This window comes from Xenopus tropicalis, chromosome 1 (assembly GCF_000004195.4).
Source record: "Xenopus tropicalis strain Nigerian chromosome 1, UCB_Xtro_10.0, whole genome shotgun sequence".
In the NCBI taxonomy this organism is placed as follows: Eukaryota; Metazoa; Chordata; class Amphibia; order Anura; family Pipidae; genus Xenopus; species Xenopus tropicalis.
The window spans coordinates 181,821,985-181,844,622 of record NC_030677.2 but is presented as its reverse complement, the minus strand read 5'-3'; the positions used below and the strand labels follow the sequence as shown (position 1 = coordinate 181,844,622).

Sequence of the window (22,638 nt, the reverse complement as noted above, 5' to 3'; positions counted from 1 at the left end):
TGCCCACCATTTGGCAAAGAGGAGTTGCACAGCTCTTATTTCCTATTTTCCTAACTGCCCATAGCAATTGTCCAGACTTCATTTACCCTGAGGAAATGCAGCGCATCTGCCTGCCGCCCTTCTTTCCTACCTACCCAGCCCACTCTGCTGTCTGCCAGTAGCAAGTACAACAAAATCCTACACACAGCTGCACATTACAGGCTTAGTGGTACTGCTGCCAGTCAGTACAGAAGGATCTATTTAAGTTAAAAAAAATTATTTGAAAAAGAGAATCATTGAGATTCAATGTCCAAACAGCTTTTTCCTGCTGCAAACAATGCATAGGTGCTGTCCCAGAATAATCACTATTTGTACCTAATGGAAATGTTACATGGAGGCAGCACGTGTCCATTAGTAATTGTGTCAAAAATAGTCACCAATATGGGAACCCGCTCTGCCAAAAAGACTCAATATGCAGCATGTTAGGAAAAGGAAGGGCAATAAAAATACCATTCAATATCTCAGAAACTATAAGGGAAAATAAGGAAACCTATTTGCATCAGTACAGTTCCCTTTAAGTTCTTTCCTGAGCTGTTTCTCAAGGTAGTCTCTTTTGAAGACTGATATACCAACTTAGACTGTAAGCTCTGGGGGCAGGGGCAGACGCAGTGTCCCTGTAAATTCTCAGCAATAGTAGTGAGTAAAGACTTCAAGGGTCATTTATAAGTGCAGTTGCAAGATCCCTCCTATTCCAGCAAAATTGCAGCTGAAAGGTATTATGTGACTAAGACAATTATGTCCGATAGGGTAAAAAGCATGTTATTGTGCTTCAATGCAAATTGGATACAAACTATTTAGGGGTAAGTACGCTGTGTTTATTGACATAGGCCACTGTGAGAACCATGTAGTTGCCGCCACATTCGAGGTGGCAGTAGCTCCAGGGTTTCCCAGTGTCAATAGGCAATCTTGCATACAAAACGCAACAGGAAGCAGGGTGGACGCAGTGATGCCGAACACAGCTATTTGGAAGTACGAGGAGCGGCTTTGGATACAAGTTTAGTTATAACTGCAATTGTGGGTTGTACATGAGCTCTTATATTTCCTATAATATACGTACTTACACTCTCATTCTGAAAAGGGTTTAAGAAATTTCCACCCATTTCTCCATCGTCCCTTGGTGTGCCTGGCTGGTTACTCAGATTCATGTTATTGGGAGAGTTCTGTAGATTTTACATATAGAAAACACAAATTTAGTGCAATTGAGCATTAGCAGGATAGTGCAGGTCCGACCATAGGGCATGAATGTGGTTACACAGGGCCCCCCTGTGGCTGGGGTCGGCTTCCTCTATAGTTAGGCCACTGTAGTACAACTGGTTTGCACACAAAAAGTGTTTTGTAAATGAGTAAATGAGCTATAACCAAATACTAGCATCCTGCTAACTTGGAAGAAGTAAATGTTACTAGTCCTGTTCTTTATAAATAACAATGTCTATGTTTTCTTACATAGCATCAATAGACTAGTACCCAGTGCCAAACGGTAGCTGCTGTACATATTCAGGCCCCAAATGTGAAGTCAGAAAATGTTTATTGTGAGGCAGGGAAAAATAACCAGAGGGAAAACAAAAATACCCACCTTGGAAATACTGTCCATGTCCCCTGAACCTAAAAGTAAGACAAGAGTGCACATTAATAATAATAATAATAATAATAATAATAATAATAAATAATAATAACAACAACATGTGGAAAATGACAGTCAGTGCTCATTGGGTAACTTCCTGCTAAATTCAAATGGAAAATCAATAAGCAGTAATGCTGGAATGGCTGAACTTCATATTTATCAGCCTCATTTACCCTATAACCATGTGCAGTGGGAGTGCCCTGCTCACAAAAGCTGCCCTACCGTATTACTTTTTTTTTAATGAGAGACAGATTACAAGTTTTAAAATTTTTCAATCAGTACATCAAAAGAGAAATCATTTAAAACAAAGCAGGTATCAGTCATTTATGACACGAACAGTAGTTATTGGTGATTCTCATTGTAGCATTACATACCCCGTACGTCTGTGTTTCACTATTTTTGTGCTTTAATGATGCTAACTTCAACCAATAAACTAACTCATAAACTGTGCATTGCCTCCACTTGTTTGTTAAAACTCCAAAGGTGAGGGGATGGAAAGAATTTGGTATTGGTAGAGGGAGGGGGGGCAGTTCAGCCCTTGTTTTATATTTTGGATATTAGAATGTGCTATAGTTGGGGTGGTGTCATCATTCCATATTGTGTTTGTCTAGCCACGGGGACCAGATTTTCCCAAATTTTTTTGGGCAGCCTCTCCTGGCGTACAGTAATCTATATGTGAGCACTGCTTGGTTAACTTGGTTTTCCCAGCACTGTAAGGATGGGGCTGAATGTGCTTTCCATTTCATTGTTATAGATTTTCGAGCGTACACAAGCAGGATAGCGATGAGAGCTCTTTCAGCAATTGTTGGGGCTAGATCAGTAATTTGGTTTAGTAGCATTCCGGAGGGAGTTACCGTAATAGGGGTACTGGTTAAATCGGATATGTAGTCTGCCACCGCTGTCCATAATCTTTCTGTTTTGTTATACGTCCAAACCATGTGGATGAAGTCTGCCGAGGATTGGTGGCAGCGGGGGCAATCATCTACGTGGGATGGAGACATCTTCACTAGTACTTTGGGTGTGATGTGTGCCCTATGTAGAAATGTATATTGTACTAGTGGGAGTGCCTTGGCACATGTGTAGTTATGTGCTTGCTCTTCTATTTGAGAGGGGAGGGTTTGTATGGTTGTTCCTGGAAACTGAGAGTGTATTGCGTGTCTCAGTTGTAGATATTGGAAAAGCAACCTATTTGGTAAATTAAATTTGGTTTTTAGGGCCTGGAAATAAAGCAGTTTCCCTTCCATGAATATATCTTGTATGTATTTAATTTGGAATTTAGCCCATATTTTGGGATCTGGTACCATATTACTTTTAGCTGCAATGCCCTAAGCTAACTATAGGTGGAACCCTGGCTCCAAAAAACTGCTCTCGCTACTGACTGGCTAATGGCAAATAATCAGCATGTTCCTTCTGGTTGCCAGTCACTGCAAAAGACCATTAAACACTTACATTTTCCTGCTGAATTATGTAGGGGACAACTAACCTGGCACAGCCTAACATAAACATAACATAAACATGCAGTTGGATCCTGCCATGGACTATTTTATTGCCCCCATTGTGCTGTTCTAACCAAATTATTTAAGACAAAATGCCTTAACCCAACAGACCACACCCTTCGGAGCTTCTTTATATAGAGGTTTCCCTAGTTTGGCTTAACATCAGTTAGTGTGAGAGCTGGGTAAACTGATTTGCTGCTGCCAATCCTTTAATAACAATAGAATAGAATGCGTATGTAACATTATTGAAAGATAAATGGGGCTCCTAGGCAATAGGAAGTGATTAGGAAGGATGTGACTGTCCGGCCTGAAAGAATGGCAGATTAGGCGAAATAAAACTGCAAGCTCAGTCAGTGGCCCCTAGATGAAATCTAGAGGAGAAAAAAGCTGAAGTATGTTGTACAATAATTAAATTACCTCCTAATATAGTTATATTAAATAGATACAAGGGGAAAATAAAAATGAATATAAGAAGCACCAGAACACACTTTCCTAAACAACAAAATGCGGGGAAATCATTCAATACTATTGTGAGGCCTTTTCATTGTGGCAGCATTATAATGAGGAAGGTGCCAATCTCTGTACCCAACCAATGAATAAATTGTAGTTTTTCTGCTGCTGTGTTTTCTCAGTCAGGCAAACTGTGGTTTTTTTTTTTCCCCCGGATTTTATTGATTCCTGGAATTCACACAGTTTTGGCATAGTCCCCTCGCAAATTGTAAAATTGGGGTTCTACTCTCTCTCTCTCTCATATATATATGTACTCTGTGATACTGTTTTGTTAATGCTATCCAGCATGCTTACCTAATGAGCCATTTATGTGGTGTGGTTCCATTCCACCTAATCCACTCATTGGGCCATCTGAACCGGGACCCATTGGAAACTAAAATGCAAACAATGTCAAAAATATAAATAAAAAAGTTAAACTTATAACATAAAAGACAGATATTAGAACACAAAATGTTAATATAAGCACCACTTCTTCCTACTTTACCTGCCATCCCTGCTACTATACCTGCTATACCACAACTATGGCTAACAGGTATAGTAGGGTGTCCTTCCTGGGGGCTTTTATCCCTACTGCTGTAGGCACCAGCTCCTGGGATCAACTGACTTACTGTCACAGTCCCTTTAACAGAGGCTATTATTCCCCTTTATAGCAGTGGGGCTATAGTATAATATATACTAGCAACCTAGTATAAAGACCATTTAGGGTAAGCTTTGGAGACAGTGGCTATTTCCTCTCCTAGAGATACTCCTAAAACCCATCTTGAAGTCCATTAAAGCAACGTTTTGAGTTTTCTATTATAGATATTCTTTTACTGACAGATGAAAGATCTGCCCCCTTGCCCATAAAGGTGTTTTTTTAAACATGTAACAAAATGTCTATCTAAAAATATCACTATTAGGGAGAGAAGGGCTAAAAGCAGCCATAGTAACACATATAATCAAAAACATGATGAAATATCAGCTAACATACCCCAACCCTTGGTACTGATACACCTCACTTACATTAGGTCTGTTGCCTCCCGGAGGTACTGCGTTCATTAAAGTGTACATGTTATCTCCAGAGTTCGTGGAATCTGGTATTGGAAATAAGATGGAAGTGATAAATACAGCGGGATAATACAAAAATCAGATATATAAATTAGAAATCATTACCAATATATTGTTTAAAGGATTCAGTATGTTTCCTCATGGAAGAACACACAATGGCAGATTTTGGATAAAGTAGAGCAATTTTTCCCCAAACTCTGGGCTGACCCTTGGGAATGGCCAGCGCTGTGCGGGGAGGGCTCTGGCTGAAGATTAGTTAAAGTGAGGCCCACGGAGGAGGCCTATTTGCTTTCCTAGGCAGTGTTTAAACCAAGCCTGATTGTAACTCAGAGTGAGCTTAGGGGTGAACTCTTGTTTATATGCTGTCCTAGATATTCAGATCTATGGTTAATTTACGGATCAGTCTACTATCATGGCTGGGGACAGGTGGGTGCAGGATTCCCTCTACTACTTACAGCAGGGGTCCTCAACCTTTCTTACTCGTGAGCAACAAGCAAATGTAAAAAGACTTGGAGAGCAACGCAAGCATCATAAAAGTTCATGGAGGGCTAAGGGCTAAGATTGGCTATTAGGCAGCCTCTATGCACACTACCAGCTTACCGGGAGCTTTATTTGTTTTCTTGAACCAAAACTTGCCCCCCAGTCAGGAATTCAAAAATAACTACCTGGTTTGGGGGCACTGGAAGCAACACCCAAGGCGTTGGTGAGCAACATGTTGCCCTTGAGTCACTGGTTGGGGATCACTGACTTACAGCAACCCTGATACAGATATATTTGTAATGTTGTTCTAGAGTAAGGGGAACCATGAAAAAATGTTGGACCACAAAGTGGATTTCAAACTGTAAAAGCCCAAATGATATTCGGAGAGTTGAGGCATCAGAGCTTGACCGTAATGTGCCTTCTCACCCTCTACCCATTCCTACTGACCTGTTTGCTTTGCAGAGATACAAGCATATAAGTATTTTTTATCATCTGCTTTGTATTAACCCAATAAAAAGATTTATTATATATATTTATTGTACTTCTACTTAACTTCTGTAGCTGAAGAGCAATTCTTTATTACAGTACACCCATACAGGATGAATAAAAAATGGCATACAAAATAGGAAAATAGGCATGTTGTTGGCAAAAACTGGTGTTTTTGGTCCTGGAATGAAACATGTAATATAAAAAATGGATAAAATGTATTTTCATTTTTTTGTAGTTTGTAGATGAATTTATTACTGCAGTAGCGGAAATACGCATAAAAACGCGAGAGTTTGAATATATTTTTATGCGTATTTCGGCTACATGTGCCTGCACCCGAGCGTATTCCATTCATTCGGATGCAGGCACATGTAGGAGGCGTAGGGCAGTATTTTCAGCAAGTGCTTTTCCTGCTTCCCGAAAATATCCGCCTTTCGCCTCATATGACATCAGCCTTAATAATATCTAGAGAAACCCCCAGCAGAAATATACTGCAATAATAAATTCATATTTTAATGGGCTAAAACTACAAAAAGAGGAAAATATCCGCCCTAGGCCTCGTCTGGCATTAGCCTAAAGGAGATAACCTCTTCTACTTTACCTATTTAACCTTTTCATCACAATTAAATGCATCCAGTAAACCCGACAATAACATTCATAAGAATCATTTCCTTGTATGGAAAGGGATATTATACAACTGTTAAAGGTATTAATCCCTAATATGAGATTTAAGTATAGAAGGCACATATGATGTTGTAACCCATGTGATTAATGTACCTGCTGGGCTTGGCATGATAGGAGTTCCTGGTGGACCTCCACCTCCCGGAGGGCCCTGGAGAGAAAAAAAAACCCCACAGATTAGTATAACATGGATACATAAGAAATTGGCAGCTCAGCAATTATTAAAAAAAAAAAAAAATCTTTAGGAAAGGGAAGCCCCATTTTTGCTTATTTATTGTATGTACTGTATATCCTTTACCAGGCTGAAGTTTTGACTGTGGCACCAGGAAGAAAATGCTTTAACAAATGCACAAACTCTGAATCAATATGGCACAGGTACCAAGTAACCCTGTAATAATAGCCTTGTGTGCCTTCTGGGTGGGAATAATAACAGTAAAGTAAAAGTGTAACAGAGTTCACAATACCCGCATAGGAGAGAATGAGCCCTGACTCCTGTATCAATAACAATCCTATCATTGTCTAATGATATAAAATATCCATAACCTAGCCAGCTGAATATATTTTAGGATATCAAAATGAGTGTCCCTTAAATGTGTAATACTGATGCTCAAATTAAGGCCCGGGCTAAGCCTACAATAGTCTTAAATAATCTCACCTTTTGGGTTGATTTAAGTAAACAGCACAGTTTAAATCCAGATCTGTTTAGATTGAGAAGACAACCAGTTGCCTTAAATTAATTAGGGAAAATGAAGCACTAGGGGTTGAGCCAATCATCCCTATTGGCTGACTACAATGACATCATGCCACCAATCACTGTCCAACAGATGCCACACTCTGCCTTCTTTACTGCACTGTAATTCAGTGGCAACTGGCCAAATTGCCCACTGGTGGTTTAGCCCTTGGGTTGGAGGATTTGATCAAGAAAGAAAAACTGCAAAGGAACAACTTAAAGGTGGAACAATATCCATTAGGTTTTAATTCTATTGTCCCTTACACAGAGAATGTTTGCAGCATATTGTGGTTCTGCCCTTCATGCACTGAAAGGGGTAGTTCACCTTTAAATTAACATTTGGTATTCAGAGACAATTTACAATTGGTTTTCTTTTTTATAGTTTTATTATTAAGCTTATTGTTCAACAGCTCTCTGGTTTGGAATCTTAGCAATTATCTGGTTGCTAGGGTTCAATTTACCCTAGAAACCAGGCAGTGGTTACCCTTGAAACTGCAGCTGTGATTTGATGGGCAATGTAAAGGTAATTTACACGCTCATACAGAGATTTGGTTTTGCAAATAAAGACAGCAGTATTCATTCCCACAAATAAAGATGGCATCCCTTTAAATAATCAGACGTATTAGTGCTGATTCTAATGTGTAGCTAAGCATGGCTCTTTCGGAAAAATCTGTCCAGATTGGTAATGGTTGTTCAAATGAATATCAACATATGCACATTAAACGATAGACAAAACAAGTAAACCCAACTCAGATGTTCACTCTACAGACAATACACAAGGGCTCTTCTTAACATCTGGACAACTGTTTCTCTCACTAAATAAAATGTAACATCAATTCCGACAAGCAAAACGAAGCCAGATGAACTTACTACATAATTCCCGGGAGACGCAGACGAGTAGGGTATCTAAAAGCAAATAAAAATCAAAGTTAGTCTTTTTAGTGTTCAGACAGAACATCTATTGATTGGTTTTATTTTGTCTTTAAATGGTCTTTCTCCATAGATATTGTACAGTGCTGTGCAGCCAAAACTGAGAGGAAATGTTAAGCCCAAGATGGCACGGTAGCTCATAATTATGCCCATAGTGCCTACCCCCTAATTCTAAGCTCCTGCCAGGGGTCTTGCCAGCTGCATTGCTTGGCACCAACCCCAATATCATTTTGGTTACAAATATTGTGGTTAGTAATTTAGTTACGAGCCTTGGTATAAAGGTGGCCATACACTGTAAGATCTGCTTGTTTGGTGAGTTCGCCAAGTGAGCGATCGGATCCACTTCTGATTTGCCCACCTATGGGTGGGCGATATCAGGCTAATTTGATAGTTTGGCCCTAGGGCCAAACAATCTAATTAAAACGGAGGGTATAGGTGCCGTCGGTTCGGGGGCCACATCAATGAGTCTATGCGGTCCCTGATCCAACAGAAAAATCAAACCTGCCTGATCAAGACCTGGCTGATTTCAGGCCAGATGTCAGTTGGGGAATTAGCCTGTGTATGGCCACCTTAAGTTTCTGGCAGAGGGTACTGAATGATAGCATACTTCCTACAAATCTTTCCGTTCTTGGATCAATGTATAAATGCTAAAGGGGTGGGTATACACAAGGTAATATACATCCTGAGGTGGCTAACAGGGGTTGTGCCACAAATTGGAACTGTCAGTAATGCATTGGACACAATAGCACCAACGCAAAAGCACAGCACTCTTTAGCAACTTGTGGTAAATAAATGTGAGGCCAACTTTATATAATAAAACTGACCATTGTCCCCCTATATCTCTTGCCTATTATACCCCACTCTTCCTGCGTACAACTGCTGCCCCAACCCCAACTTAAGTGGCTTGCAGGTGTGATAGAACTGCACAGTATTTAATAGATTGGGTCCAAGGCAGGCCCAAACTGGCAATCTGTGGGTTCTGGCAAATGCCAGAGGGGCTGCTGTAAGATGCCACAGACAGTCACTATTTATTGGGCTGGTGGGGGCTGTTTGGCCTCTGTGTATTTGAAATGTCAGGGCCTATTTTGAATCCCAGTTCAGAACTGGTCTAAGGAAATAAAGGGCACAAACAAAACAAAAAAAGCAGTACACATTAAAATGTGTCTATTTGTCTCACGCTAAACCTTAGGTATATGCTGTAGATGTCCATACTCAATATTTTTATACCTTCTTATCATGTGGCCATCTATTTGCCTGTGTTATAGCAAGTAGGGTACCTACTTTATTTTTACATGAGGGCATTTCAGAGTAATAGTTTAGAGAAACAACATAGGCAAGAAATACTAACCGAATTAGCATTGCCTGGATTGGGCCATGGCCTCCCACCTCCGGGACCCCTGCAAAGCAAACAAATATATGGGTATGAATATAGGTGAATGTGGAAGCTGCCCCAGAACATCTTCCAATATCTACCAGGGTGATAGTAGAATGTAAGGCACTTGCATAAACTGAGGCTTTAATTTTAAGAAAGTTTATGTTGGTGTATTTGTATTTTAGATTGGAGAGAAAAATGTCCTTAATGGCTAAATAGACCCTATTTACAGTACAAGGTATGGGACCTGTTATCCAGAATGCGCATGACCTTGAGTTTTCTGGATAAGTGATCTTTCTATAATTTGGATCACCGAACCTTAATTCTGATAAAAAAATATTTAAAAATTAAATAAACCCAATAGGATTGTTTTGCCTTCAATAAAAATGAATAAAACGGTACCTGTACTTGATCCCAACTAAGATATAATTACCCCTTGTTGGGGCAGAACAGCCCTATTGGGTTTATTTAATGGTTAAATGATTCCCTTTTCTCTGTAATAATAAAACAGTACCTGTACTTGATCCCAACTAAGATATCATTAATCCTTATTGGAGGCAAAACAAGCCTATAGGGTTTATTCAATATATAAATGATTTTAGCAGACTTAAGTTATGGAGATCCAAATTACATAGTTACATAGTTACATAGTTACATAGGGTTGAAAAAAGACCATTGTCCATCAAGTTCAACCCATCCGAGTAAACCCAGCACACAACCTATACTAACCAATCTATACACTCACATACATAAACTATATATATACAACCAGTAATACTAACTGTAGATATTAGTATCACAATAGCCTTGGATATTCTGCTTGTTCAAAAACTCATCCAGGCCCCTCTTAAAGGCATTAACAGAGTCTGCCATTACCACATCACTAGGAAGGGCATTCCACAGCCTCACTGCCCTCACCGTGAAAAACCACCTACGCTGCTTCAAATGGAAGCTCTGTTCCTCTAATCTATAGGGGTGACCTCTGGTGCGCTGATTGTTTTTATGGGAAAAAAGAACATCCCCCAACTGCCTATAATCCCCTCTAATGTACTTGTACAGAGTAATCATGTCCCCTCGCAAGCGCCTCTTTTCCAGAGAAAACAACCCCAACCTCGACAGTCTAACCTCATAGCTTAAATCTTCCCCAGGTCCAGAGCATTCTGGATAATAGATCCCATACCTGTAGTAAAACAGTACATTGTTCTTGGTCCCAGCAAAGATATAATGAGTCTTTATTGGAAGCACAACATTCCTATTTGGTTTATTTCATTTTTAAAAGATTTTTAAGCAGTATATCTGGAAAACCCCAGGTCCCAGGTATTCTGGGTAACAGGTCTCAGAGACCTGTACTAGCACAGAGGCTGTAAGATAATTGTTAGTGTGGCTACTGTGGCTACGTACATGTTCATTCCAGGCATGGCGGGGCCACCAAGTGCATTCAGTGGCGGTCTCATTCCTCCTCCATAACTCTGCAATGATAACCAAGGGTCAGACTACCACAAAACAAAAAAACAAAATCAAGAAGGAAAGGGAAAGAAAGGACAGCAGGTTAATGTCAACCCTATTAAAAGTAGGATGGATAGCTTTCATTTCTGTCATATTACCCATCTATAAGCAGAATCCCTGTATGTTCTCCTTATACATTAGTATTCAAACTGTTTCTCTTTGGCTGCTGCTAACTAAAATTCCCTGATACCCATGAGTTAAATGATGTATCATGGTATTTGCAAAGAGCCTAGCATATGCTGCTGTTCAGGTCTGTGCTTAGGTTCATTCTATATCAATACTCTATGTAAAAACACAAAGTTAGCCAACAGCAAAACTTTTCTTATTAAGAAAAATTTAGAATATAAACAAAGGTACATTTATATTAATACATTTCTTTGTTGTTTTAGAAGAGCAGTCATTTGTATCATATGAATATATATCAATGATGGTTCTGGTTGAACCTAATGTAAATTTGTAGTGTTCCAGCTACTGTGACTTACTATTTCCAGAACCCTCTGTTGATTATTCTGGTTGTTGTATTCGGCACTCAGACATACCTTGTAATACATAGGGTTATACAGACCCCTATTGGTAGAACGCCTACATCTGTGCTGATGGAAGCTGATGACAGTGTAGGCTTTCAAGCTAGTTCTCTCTAGAGAAGGGAGCCGCAGGGGTCCTCTCAGTGATGTGTTAAATGGGAAATTGTGTCCTAATCATTAACCGGATTTATCTACCATTTAATCCGTTCTTTATGGGTACATAGCTTGTCGTATGCACAGAACATTCAAGTCGAACATTTGCTGTTGATGGAGAATGTTCAGGTTACCTTTGCTGACTATGGCAGCTCCCAGTTCTAAGTAACAAAGCAAATATGCAAAGAAGGAATATTGTGAGCACACAACAAACTGTATGGCCCCATTCTTCAATGTGACTTGGCTTTTAGAGGTGCCTTCTGACAGGCACGCCATGTTAGGCACACTTGGGGAAATCCTGCAATGTCAAAAACCCATCAGAACATATTTATTTAGAAGGATTTTGGTTACTTGTATATTGTGAGTCAAATATTCTGCACCCCAAAAAGGGCATATAGTCGTATTACAGACTGTAGGGATGAAGGTATATGAAAATAACAAAAAAGACAACTTACTTGTGGGCCTAAAGGAACCATTCCCCTCGGGCCACTCATTCTCTGCATGGGCCCAGCCATGTTTGGATGTCCTGAAACCAGTAATACAAGATATGAGAAGTTTGTCAAACAATGCAAAAGTGTTGTATGTAGCTACTTATCTTCTCTTATTACCCGTTAACACAATAATTATAAGAGCCATCTTGCAGTACTTTGTACAATCATTTTGAAATTGTGATGTTCCAGCATAATACAGTGACTGAAACAGAAAGTAAACAAACCTATACTAAACTGTTGTGAGGATAAATTTTGCATCACTATTAAGTTAAACTTGAACAGAGGTCTGGCAAAATGATACACCTCATTTAGCCACACTTGTTTTCTAGTGTATTTACAGCTCTAAAAGAACCAAGAAAACTATCAGCTTTAGGAACATATCAGCCACAAATATCTCATCACAGGTGGTCCGGAACATGTTATCACCCTACCAACATCTTATCATGAACATGTTATTACCAATGATCGCACAGACCCAATGTGCGTCAACATATTAGACTGGTGGACTGCAGGGGGTAACCTGAGTAGCTATAACAATAAGCCAGATATAATGTGAGTTTAGAAGACTTATGTGCACCATATTGTATGTCTGTGTTCCCCACTGGTGCATTACAGCTTATTTTATTGCCGATTTAGAGTCTGGTGGTATTCTAAAGAAGTTCTTCTCAGATTCTGCGATGTTTTGTGCATGTAAAGATCTATGTTAACAGCTGACATAGCTATACAGTAGTAGTAGAGTTACTAACTAACTAACTAACTAACATTATCGTGTCACTAAACAGAGACCTAACACATCAGCTGCCTTGTAGGTATAGAAAGGGAATGCCTTATTGTGCCTCCCAAGCACAGAATCACACATAGCTTTGTTTTATATATGGAACTATGTCTCCCACTGACAGAAGAAAGGTTGTTCTGTGGTGTTGGCTACTCTGGGGTTGGCAAACAGATCCATTCCTGCCAATACAGGGAAGTGTAGGAAAGGCTGGCAGGAGGAAAGAAAAGAGAATGTTTGACACTGGAAGGGGTGGGGGCTAGGGGTAGCTGGCAGATTCAGTGGGAGAGTACTAAATATAAAGAAGAAGCTAGAATATTGGTCTCTAGAGGGTTATTACAAAGGTCCTAGCATGTTCCACAGTGACTCAGTAAAACCTTAATGAAAGGAGCAGATAATCCCTTTGTCTGGTGATGTTTCACAAGGGAAAGAGTCTCAGCTGACATTTGAGGCTTTATGTAGCCCACAGGGGCCCAACACATAAACACAGCAGGGAAGTGTCACAAAAGGCAATAAGTAATACATATATACTATGGTACTTGTATGTCTGTTGCCTAACAAGTGTTATATGATAAAAGTATAGAACAATGTTAATAGTAAGAATGTCAATTACTACTGTGGCCACTACAGCCATAATTCCCACTCACCTTGTTGCCTTGAAGGGTCCATTCCACTAGGAAGTAGCGTTTGGCTTCCAGGAACACCTCCCAGTCCCTACACAAAAATAATTCATGTCTGTTAGTCAGTGCTCATTTCTTTTTCTTATTCCTGCCAAATGTTATTGTAAGAACCAAACCTGTACTCACCTGGTTAGGTATTCTTAAGGGGGGCCTGGGACCACCGGGATACCGGGGTGACATAAAAGGCTGTAAAGAAAAGACAGAATGAGTGGTACATGGAATATAGCTTGTTTGCAATTAATAGAGGTCTACAGTTTGCTTATTACTGTTCCAAAGTTTATATGTGGCCCTATCTGGGAGCATGGAGCTCTGCTGGTATCACATCTCTTGGTGGTTATTAAAAGTTATTTCAAACTTATTCTATGTAAAAGTTATGCCTAATATCATTAATTCAACTTAACATTAACCTTGGGCATGGAGAAAGTTCATGCCATATCAATTATTCATGTTTTGTGCTTGATACAAACTGCACAGTATAGAAATGGTCCCTGTTTTTATGAAAATCATCTTAATGCAACAGTGAATAAATATTTTTAAAGAACCTATTACTCCTCCATGTTGCAAAATTCTGTGGAAACCTCTCTCTGAATTAGCTCTTTCTTTTAGGTGTAATTCAGCTTCGGTTTGGGGTTGTGGGGATCCTTAGAGCATGTACACTCATTGGTTAAGAATCACTGGCAGGTCAATCCAGCCCTGTATACCTTAGGTCCGTAAGGCACCTATTACATTTAACCCTGCTTTTATCTAATTGTAGAGTGGGTCCCCAATGTCAGGTTCTGTGGTGGGCCCTAGGGGTCCCAGTCCAACACTTCTGTTATGAATTCACCTTGAGAAAATTGTGTAAAGACAACATTCAAATTAATGATATGACCACTCATGAATAGCACCCCATGGGCAAGGGGCACAGAACTGAAGAACGGCTTGCTTGGGCCTCCTACCTGATTCTGGGGTCCTATCATGGAATTGCTGAGGTTGTGAGGTAGGTGCTGTGCATGCAGTGATAACTGGGAACCTGGAGGGCCCTAGAGAATAATAAGATCAGGGATACCATTAGAACTGTATATTAGGGACTGGGTCAGGAAACCCGAAGCCTCTAAGCTATTTAATGTTTTTTTTTAGCCACCATCTTTAGCCAGGCAACAGAAAGAGAAAATGTCCATAACTAGAGTGTGAATCTGTTACAGACTCTATACAGTATCAAGGCAAGTATACAGCAATAAATTGGTACTGTAAAGCTGAGCTAAGTGTTATAATGAATAGCCTGGTTCATTAGAAGAGAAAAAAAAAAAAACCTCCCAAAAAACCCTGGAATGGTAATACAATGAATGCACCCTCACCCGCTTTTACCCACCCAGCCAAACCTAAGCTATTTTTGGGTACCCAATCCATTGCTGGACCTTATCCTATGCATTTCACCCTGGAAACTTGAGAATTGTGGCATGTACTGTGTGGCAGCCAGGTAGGGGTTAAGCAACAATAATTTTGATCAAGGCTACCCCATGTATAATGTTATCTGTGGAAACAGCTATAATCCTTTTTAGCACTTAAAGCACAAGCTATTGATTGTTGTATTAGTCCCGGAGAAGGGAAGCAGATTCTAGCTGATGATGCATTTTCATGGAACAGGATAATTTAGCAAAAAATTGAATACTTCTTTCTCAAGTTTTGAAGCGATAACATCAGTTACCTTTTTTCCTATTTTATACTTATCAGGGTATTGGGCAATTCAGCAGACTCTGCCCTCTTCTCCTGCCGGGTGTATGACATGGCCCGTGTACTGCCTCCGGTTGCTTTATCTGCTTATCTTTAGCTGGTTATTACTGCTGAAATCTGCACTAATTGCAGTTAAAGTTTCCTCGAGAGGCAACTTTGGGCGATATCGGGAAAACGAAGCGACGCGTATGCCATCCCACTGGCGATTTACATTTACATTCTTGCCGGTGAGATGGCATTGCGGGGAGATTAGTCGCCCGTGGTAACAAAGATTTGTTGTGGGGCAACTAATCTCCGTGTGCCACTGCCCTTAAGTTAATTTAGTATGTTATAGAATGCCCTATTCCTTGCAAATGGCTATTATTTATCTATTATATATTTTTTTATTATTTGCCTCTTTCCAGCTTTCAATGGGGGTCCCCAGCAGCCAAAAAACTACTGCTCTGTGAGGCAACAATTTTATGTTACTTTTTATTCCTTCCTTCCTACATCCATTATGTCACTTCAGTTAAAGGGGAACTAAAGGCTTATGAGAACCTTTGAAGTTGACGCAGCTTGCTTTAGTGCATACGGCAGATTTACATACTAGCACTACAGACAAAATAGGTTTTCAGTTCATGCAATCTTGTTACCAGTACATGTATTATATCTAGTAACAGGTTGTGACACCCTTCAGAAAAAAGAGGTTATATATGAAATTGTCTAACGTTGCAATAATGAGCCATTTTTAATCCCAAACCATATCTAAACATATAGAACATAACCATTTAAGCAAACCTAGCAGCCAAAGTAGCTTATGTGAGCCTTTTACGGTCTATTTATCATGTATGTAAAATGTTAGAAGTAATGCTGGGAGTTCACTGATTTTGTATAAAGTGTTAATCAGTTGATGCTTGAGATATAGGTGGCATGGGATATGGGTGCTCTCATTTGTATTTACTGAAATGTTCAGTAAGTTTATAAGGGAAGAATTTTGGCATGTTCCTTTCTTCTGCTCCAGGCCCAACGTCATTCTCTGTCACCTCCTTCCACTAGGTGGCAGAGCAGCCATTATTAACTAGCACAGACTGGATTAGGAGAAGGTCTCCTCGAGAGCAAAACATATACCTGCACATCAGCAACTGCTTTACTTAATACTTTATTCTTGTTTCCACCTTAGCAAATGCTAAGAGCATGGCAAACAGGTAGTAGTGATAATATCGAACAGTAATCGATATGGCAAGTGAGTGTTTTGGGAGGGGGTGGGCATGTCACAGTTGTGTGTGTGACAGCCTAGGAGCCTGTCAGTGTAAAACATCAGGAAAAGAGACAGGTGGAGAGGGGCTTTGTCTGCTGCGGTTTTGAGCAAAATCGCAGACAAAATGTATTATAGATAGTAGTTATCCATAAACATTCTTTCATTATAAAAAAAAGAAGTTTTTATTCAAAAATTAAATTCTGGAAATATTAGAATTTAAAAAGAATCTGGAATAAGCCCTAAATACTGCGGGGAGTAGAAATCAATAGGTGTGCTATTACGGTGCACAAGCGCAGGGTAACACAGTGACGGAGAGGCAGGAATACGTTCAATATTAAGCACAGTGGCTCACTGGGTAAAGTTAAATATTTACAGCAGTATTATAGATCAGCGGGAGCCTCATGCTGTGTTGGGTTAAACAGGCCTATTGCTGTGTCTGTAATGAGGGCTCCTATCTGAGTGTTTTACTTGGCCTTACCTGGAAGAAGCCTGGAGGAACTGGGCCCACTGGCATTCCATCCCCGGGGGGCATGTTCCCCAGAACTGGGCTGGGGGCGGCTGCGGCGCTCTGGAGACAAGAGAAACAGAGAATCCTGTAAGCATGGTTCAAGGATGCCAAGGACACCACAAAAAGATGGTGGAAAACCAAAGGTAGAAAACACAAATCAGAACCAAGCCAATATCTTGCAATGGCCAATGTTTGCTATTTGGCCTTTAGGCTGACAGTTAGCCTTGGGCTAAGCAAATGGGTATTGTGCAATGCATTAAGCTATGAGATCACCACTGTTACTTATTCCTACTCAGGCCCAAATGACAGGAATATATGTAATGAAAGACAAAATGTGCCCAGATGCAGTAACCCATAGCAACCAATTATATGTTTGATTTTAAACAGTTGACCAGTAGATGCTACCCGCTGATTGGCTCTTATGGGTAACTAGACATGAAGCAAACCCAGTCCCTTTAATTGCATTATTTATATCCACGTCAAAACTAGTCATTTATCTGGAAATTATGTTGTAGGTATCTAACAAGTAACTATAGTACTGGGTTGTGCAATATGGCATCAACATTTTTTGAAGTACGAATGCAATTAATTTACAGGTACAAGTTCTAAAACATAGTTACAATATAAATAATATAAGCTTATGTCCATATTTCTGCAAACTGGTATAATTCCTATGGGAATGCTTAGCAGCTTAGCAGATGTCCCACAATCATACAGTCACTATAGATTTGCACAAGTGGCAGATCTTTTACCACCTCTGATCTGCAGGGTCTCTGGTAGGCTCTCTTTAATGAGCTGGACCTGATTATACATTTTATATATATCTGCTGCTGTTGTACAGGTATGGGACCTGTTATCCAGAATACTCGGGACCTGGGGTATTCCGGATAAGGGACCTTCCGTAATTTGGATCTCCATAACTTACCGTCTGCTAAAGATAATTTAAATATTCAATAAACCCAATAGGACTGTTTTGCCTCCAATGAGGGGTAATTATATCTTAGTTGGGATCAAGTACAAGGTACTGTTTTATAATTACAGAGAAAAAGGAAATCATTTATTAGAATTATTTGCTTATATGGGAGATGGCCTTTCCATAATTTGGAACTTTCTGGATAACGGGTTTCCGGATAAGGGATCCCATACCTGTAATGCAATCCCAGGATTCCCTGACAGCCTGAGACTGGAGTGGGATATACAATTAGAAAGCAGAAAGGTACAAAGCCTTTTCTCCACTATGCAGCATCCTTTGAAAGGTTTTAACATTATTTGTTATTACAGCTGAAATCAGTATTTGTTTATCCCTTTCTGTTTTTAGCTGGCGTTTGGTACATTGTATCAGGAGTCAGAGCCAGCAGTAAAGAGAATGTAAACAGTCAGGCTGATATGCTGGCAAGCTAGCTGTAAAGTTGCACAACTACTGTAACTGCTGGAAATATTGTATATGCACCATTTTGTGCTGCTTACACCACCCTACCGTACTATACCCCGCGTATAAGATACTACACAGGGATATTTCTTTTCTGTAACTTCCAGACTACCCACTATTAGTATCTGGTGGGGCAAGGCAGTATGGTCCCCAATAGCTCAGACTGGCACACTGAAAGCAGTTCTAACACTGGGCAGGCTGATCAGTAGTAGATATTTATATAAGTAAGGGGAATACATATGCTACGGGGAGCAGGCACGCACTGTGTGCTTTCTGTTCTCCTGCACAGCACTGATAACACAGGGGAAATAACAGTAGGTAAAGTGATTTTCCCAATCAAACTGTAACACAACACATATCATTCCATATATCTTAATGTTGCCAAAATGATATGTGTATGCTGCAGCGTGCTGTCTCTCAGGAAACAACCTATTTTGCAGCATCATTGCTTTTTATTGACACTTATTACTGACACTACATGATGCTTCAGCAGCACCAAGGACTTTGTGTCATACCTGAATTGCCTAAATTTATGTTAATCTATAGCTGTATATCTGGGACTGTGGCTCTGAGACAGCAGGTATAGTAGGGAGAGATGGTGCCTATAGTAGCAGTGGGATAATAGCCTCTGGGAAGGGACTGTGGCTGTGGGATAGCAGGTATAGTAGGGAGAGATGGTGCCTATAATAGCAGTGGGATAATAGCCTCTGGGAAGGGACTGTGGCTGTGGGATAGCAGGTATAGTAGGGAGAGAATTTTATTAAAATATATGAAACAGTTACAACAGAAATACAATTACATTTCAATCAAACAGAAATATATAATAAACAATATCACATCAAAAAACAAAGTGAACATTTCTCCAAAGCATCTTATTTCCCACAGATTTCTCAATTTCCATTGTCTTAATAAGAATTAGTTCATTTACAATCACTTTTGCAACATGTTCTGCAGGATCTTTCGTTTGTCCAAATGTCCATTTGCATCTCATATGCCAGAGATGATACCTTATCACCATAATGATTATATACAATGTTTCTTTGTCCGTGCCATTCTCCCTCCCAGCACCCACCACCCCATAGGCAAACTCAGAATAGTTGAGGTCTCTAAGCATCTGTAGGTGTAACAGTCTCGCCAGTAGACATCTCAGAGATTGTGAGACAGGACACTCAATTAGAAAATGCTCCTGTGACTCCTCTGTCCCACAACCCCAAGGACATGCCCTGTTATCAACACTTCGATACTTAAGGTTTCCCCTTACAAATAGCTTCCCATGAAAGGACAGCCAAGCATTATCCCAAAATTTTTTCGGAATTCTCTTGCTATTCAGAAAGCTTAAACTCTCCTCCATGATCCTACTCACACAGTCCTGCACTATTGGGGGGGTACAAAAGAAAAAATCTAAAACCCGTAAATAAATACTTTTCCTAGAGAAGGAAAATAACTCCTGCTTTCCAATGCTCCATTTCCGCAGAAGCTTAACTGCCTGGCTCAGAAATGATGGGATGCTGCCTCCTCTCACTCGAACCTCCTTCACTCTGTCCCCAAGTAACCAGTCCTTGATAAATGGCGATACCCAGTCCTTAACACTGACTTCCCACAGCAATTTCTTTTCTTGCATCAGATTCCTAAAATTATATTTCAGGAAAATGACACAAAAGAACCCCACTGGACATAACATGTCCAACCCACCCTTTTTTCTCTGCAGGAAGGTCACACCCCTTTTTACAGGATTGATCCTGCTCCCCCATAGCATCTGGAAGAACAGGCTCTGGATCCGGACATAGAGAGCTTCTGGCAATAAGAAGACATAGGAAACAAAGAGAAACAAAGGAATCAGATAAGCTTTAATAATGTCGATCCTTTCCCTATAGGTCAGCTTCCATGCCTTCCATCGCTGAACCTTTGCAATACCAACATCCAACTTTTCTTCCCAATTTACCTGAGCATTATCTCCTCTCCCAAATTTGATACCCAGAATTCTAACCTGCTCTGGGGCTACGGGAAAATTCTCAAGATTAAAACTTGGTCTCCCTTCTAAAACCCAAAGAGCTTCCGATTTTTCCTGGTTGACTAGAGACCCAGAGGCCTCTGAATAACTTTTGATGTGCTCCGACACCAGCGACTCCTCCTCTGGATAAGACAGAACCAAAGTCACATCATCCGCGTAGGCTACCGACTTAAAAGACTGACCCATGGGAAACGGAACACCCTCCAAACCACAACTCTGCAAACCCCTTAAAAAAGGATCCAGAGCAAATATGTATAAGAGTGGGCTAAGAGGGCATCCCTGTCTCACCCCAGCCTGCACTTCAAAGTCTTCACCCTGCCAACCATTAATTAAAGGGAAGCTCTTTGCCCCTCCATACAAAACTCTTAACCATTCAATAAACTGACCCGGGATGTGGTACTTTTGCAAAGTAGCCCATAGGTATTCGTGATCGACTTTATCAAAAGCTTTAGCCTGATCTAATGAGAGAAAGTACCTTCCCCATTTATTTAGTTTACACCTTTCCAAAGTTTCCCTGAGAAGTAGAAGTGCCCCATAGATGTCACGTCCCTCCACCGAGCAGAACTGAGAAGATGACAAAAGAAGCCCAGCAAACTTACCCAGCCTTACAGAAAAAATCCTTGCAAGAAGCTTCCTATCGCAGTTGAGAAGTGCAATAGGCCTCCAATTCTCAATGTGTCTCGAATCCTTCCCCTTTGACAACAGAATCAACGAGGAGTTCTGCATAGAAGAAGGAAGGCTCCCATTCACTAAACTCTCATTAAACACCTCCACCAGAATTGGTGCCAACTTCACCTTAAAAGTTTTATAGAACTCAGCTGTTAAACCATCCGGCCCAGGAGCCTTCTTCTTCTGCTGCTTTGCAATGGCCTGCAAAACCTCCTCCTCTGTTATTTCTTTCACCAAAGGGGAAAAGTCCAAATTCTCAATGTTAGGGCCTGGGGTCGCCTCTAGGAAGGCTTGCATCTTTCCCCTATCCAAAGCTTTTTTTCTGAAAAGCTCAGCATAGTATGATCTTACAACTCCCAGAATCCCCTCCCTAGTACTCTGTAAGTGACCCTGGGAGTCATACAGACCTTCCACCAATTTTCTCTTAACTGTCTCCTTACAGTTTTGGTAAGGGTCTGGAGAGTTGGACACCCCATAATCCCTTTCCAAAACCAAGGACTTGTAGCGGCTATACTGCTGCTGTCTTAACAGATACTTGAGCCGGTTCACTTTTTCCCCCACCTCTCCCTCCGAAACACAGACCTCAAGCTTCCTTCTCAAGGACCAGCACTTTTGCTCTCTTTCCCTCCCTTTCTTAAAAGAGACAGACTTGAAAAAGGTTCTAAAAGAATCCTTGGTAGCATCCCACCATTCTGATAGTGAGCCGAAAAAATCTACCTTTGTGACTTCCCTCTGCAATAAACGCTCAAAGGATTTCCCTACCTCTGCATCCTCTAGGGAACCTGCCCCCAATCTCCACAGTCCCCTCCCAAATCTGGGTTTTCCTACAGAACCATAACAAAATGACAGGGCTAAATGATCAGAAAATTCTACTGCTGTTTCCTTGATCTCTGAGAAAATCTCCCCTTTCTTAACAAAAACCAAATCAATTCTACTGCTTCTCCCACCACAATAATAAGTGTGCTTCCCCTTTCTCCCATGGGCTGTAGCGATGTCTATAAGGCCGGTCTCTTCCACCAAATTCACCAGAAACTGGCTCTCATATTTTTTATACCTTCCCGTTCTGTCCACATCCCTGAGAACCTGATTAAAGTCCCCAGCTAGAATCACAGGAGCAGATGTGTATAAGAACTGCTTAATTTCTGATAATAATTTCCTCCTCTCTGAGATTGTCTGGGGCCCATATACATTTATCAACCTCAACAGGGACCCATCAATCTGCACATCCAGCATCAGACACCTTCCCAGCCATATGTCTACTACCTTCTTTACCTCAATTTTTCTACCCCCTTTAAAGAGGATACCAACCCCACCAGCTGGCTCAGTAGCCACCGACCAAAAAGAAAACCCCCCTTTCCAATCCCTTTTAGCCTCCCTTATCTCTTGGATAGAGGTCAGTCTAGTCTCTTGCAGAAAGATAATATCTGCAGCCACTGACTCTAGGAAATCAAAAGCCATAAAGCGAGTCTTTCTGTTCTTAATGCTGCAAACATTCATGGTTATAAAATGTATATCAAGAGGCATCTTTATGTTTCTTGTTTAGAGACGTATCA

At 40.5% G+C, this 22,638-nt stretch overlaps 1 protein-coding gene across 5 annotated transcripts in view; it reads right to left on the bottom strand.

The window, feature by feature from the left end:
• ssbp2 (single-stranded DNA binding protein 2) overlaps positions 1 to 22,638 on the bottom strand; it is a 102,449-nt gene that overhangs the window by 808 nt on the left and 79,003 nt on the right. Inside the window, exons 5-17 of one of the 5 annotated variants that reach the window (XM_031896282.1) lie at positions 16,947 to 17,036; positions 14,457 to 14,540; positions 13,645 to 13,704; positions 13,486 to 13,552; positions 12,031 to 12,101; positions 10,794 to 10,885; positions 9,369 to 9,417; positions 7,961 to 7,996; positions 6,457 to 6,511; positions 4,669 to 4,739; positions 3,961 to 4,039; positions 1,613 to 1,641; positions 1,097 to 1,199 (exon numbers count right to left, since the gene is read on the bottom strand). In XM_031896282.1, the coding sequence (XP_031752142.1) occupies positions 1,097 to 1,199; positions 1,613 to 1,641; positions 3,961 to 4,039; positions 4,669 to 4,739; positions 6,457 to 6,511; positions 7,961 to 7,996; positions 9,369 to 9,417; positions 10,794 to 10,885; positions 12,031 to 12,101; positions 13,486 to 13,552; positions 13,645 to 13,704; positions 14,457 to 14,540; positions 16,947 to 17,036 (886 nt within the window). 5 annotated transcript variants of the gene reach the window in all.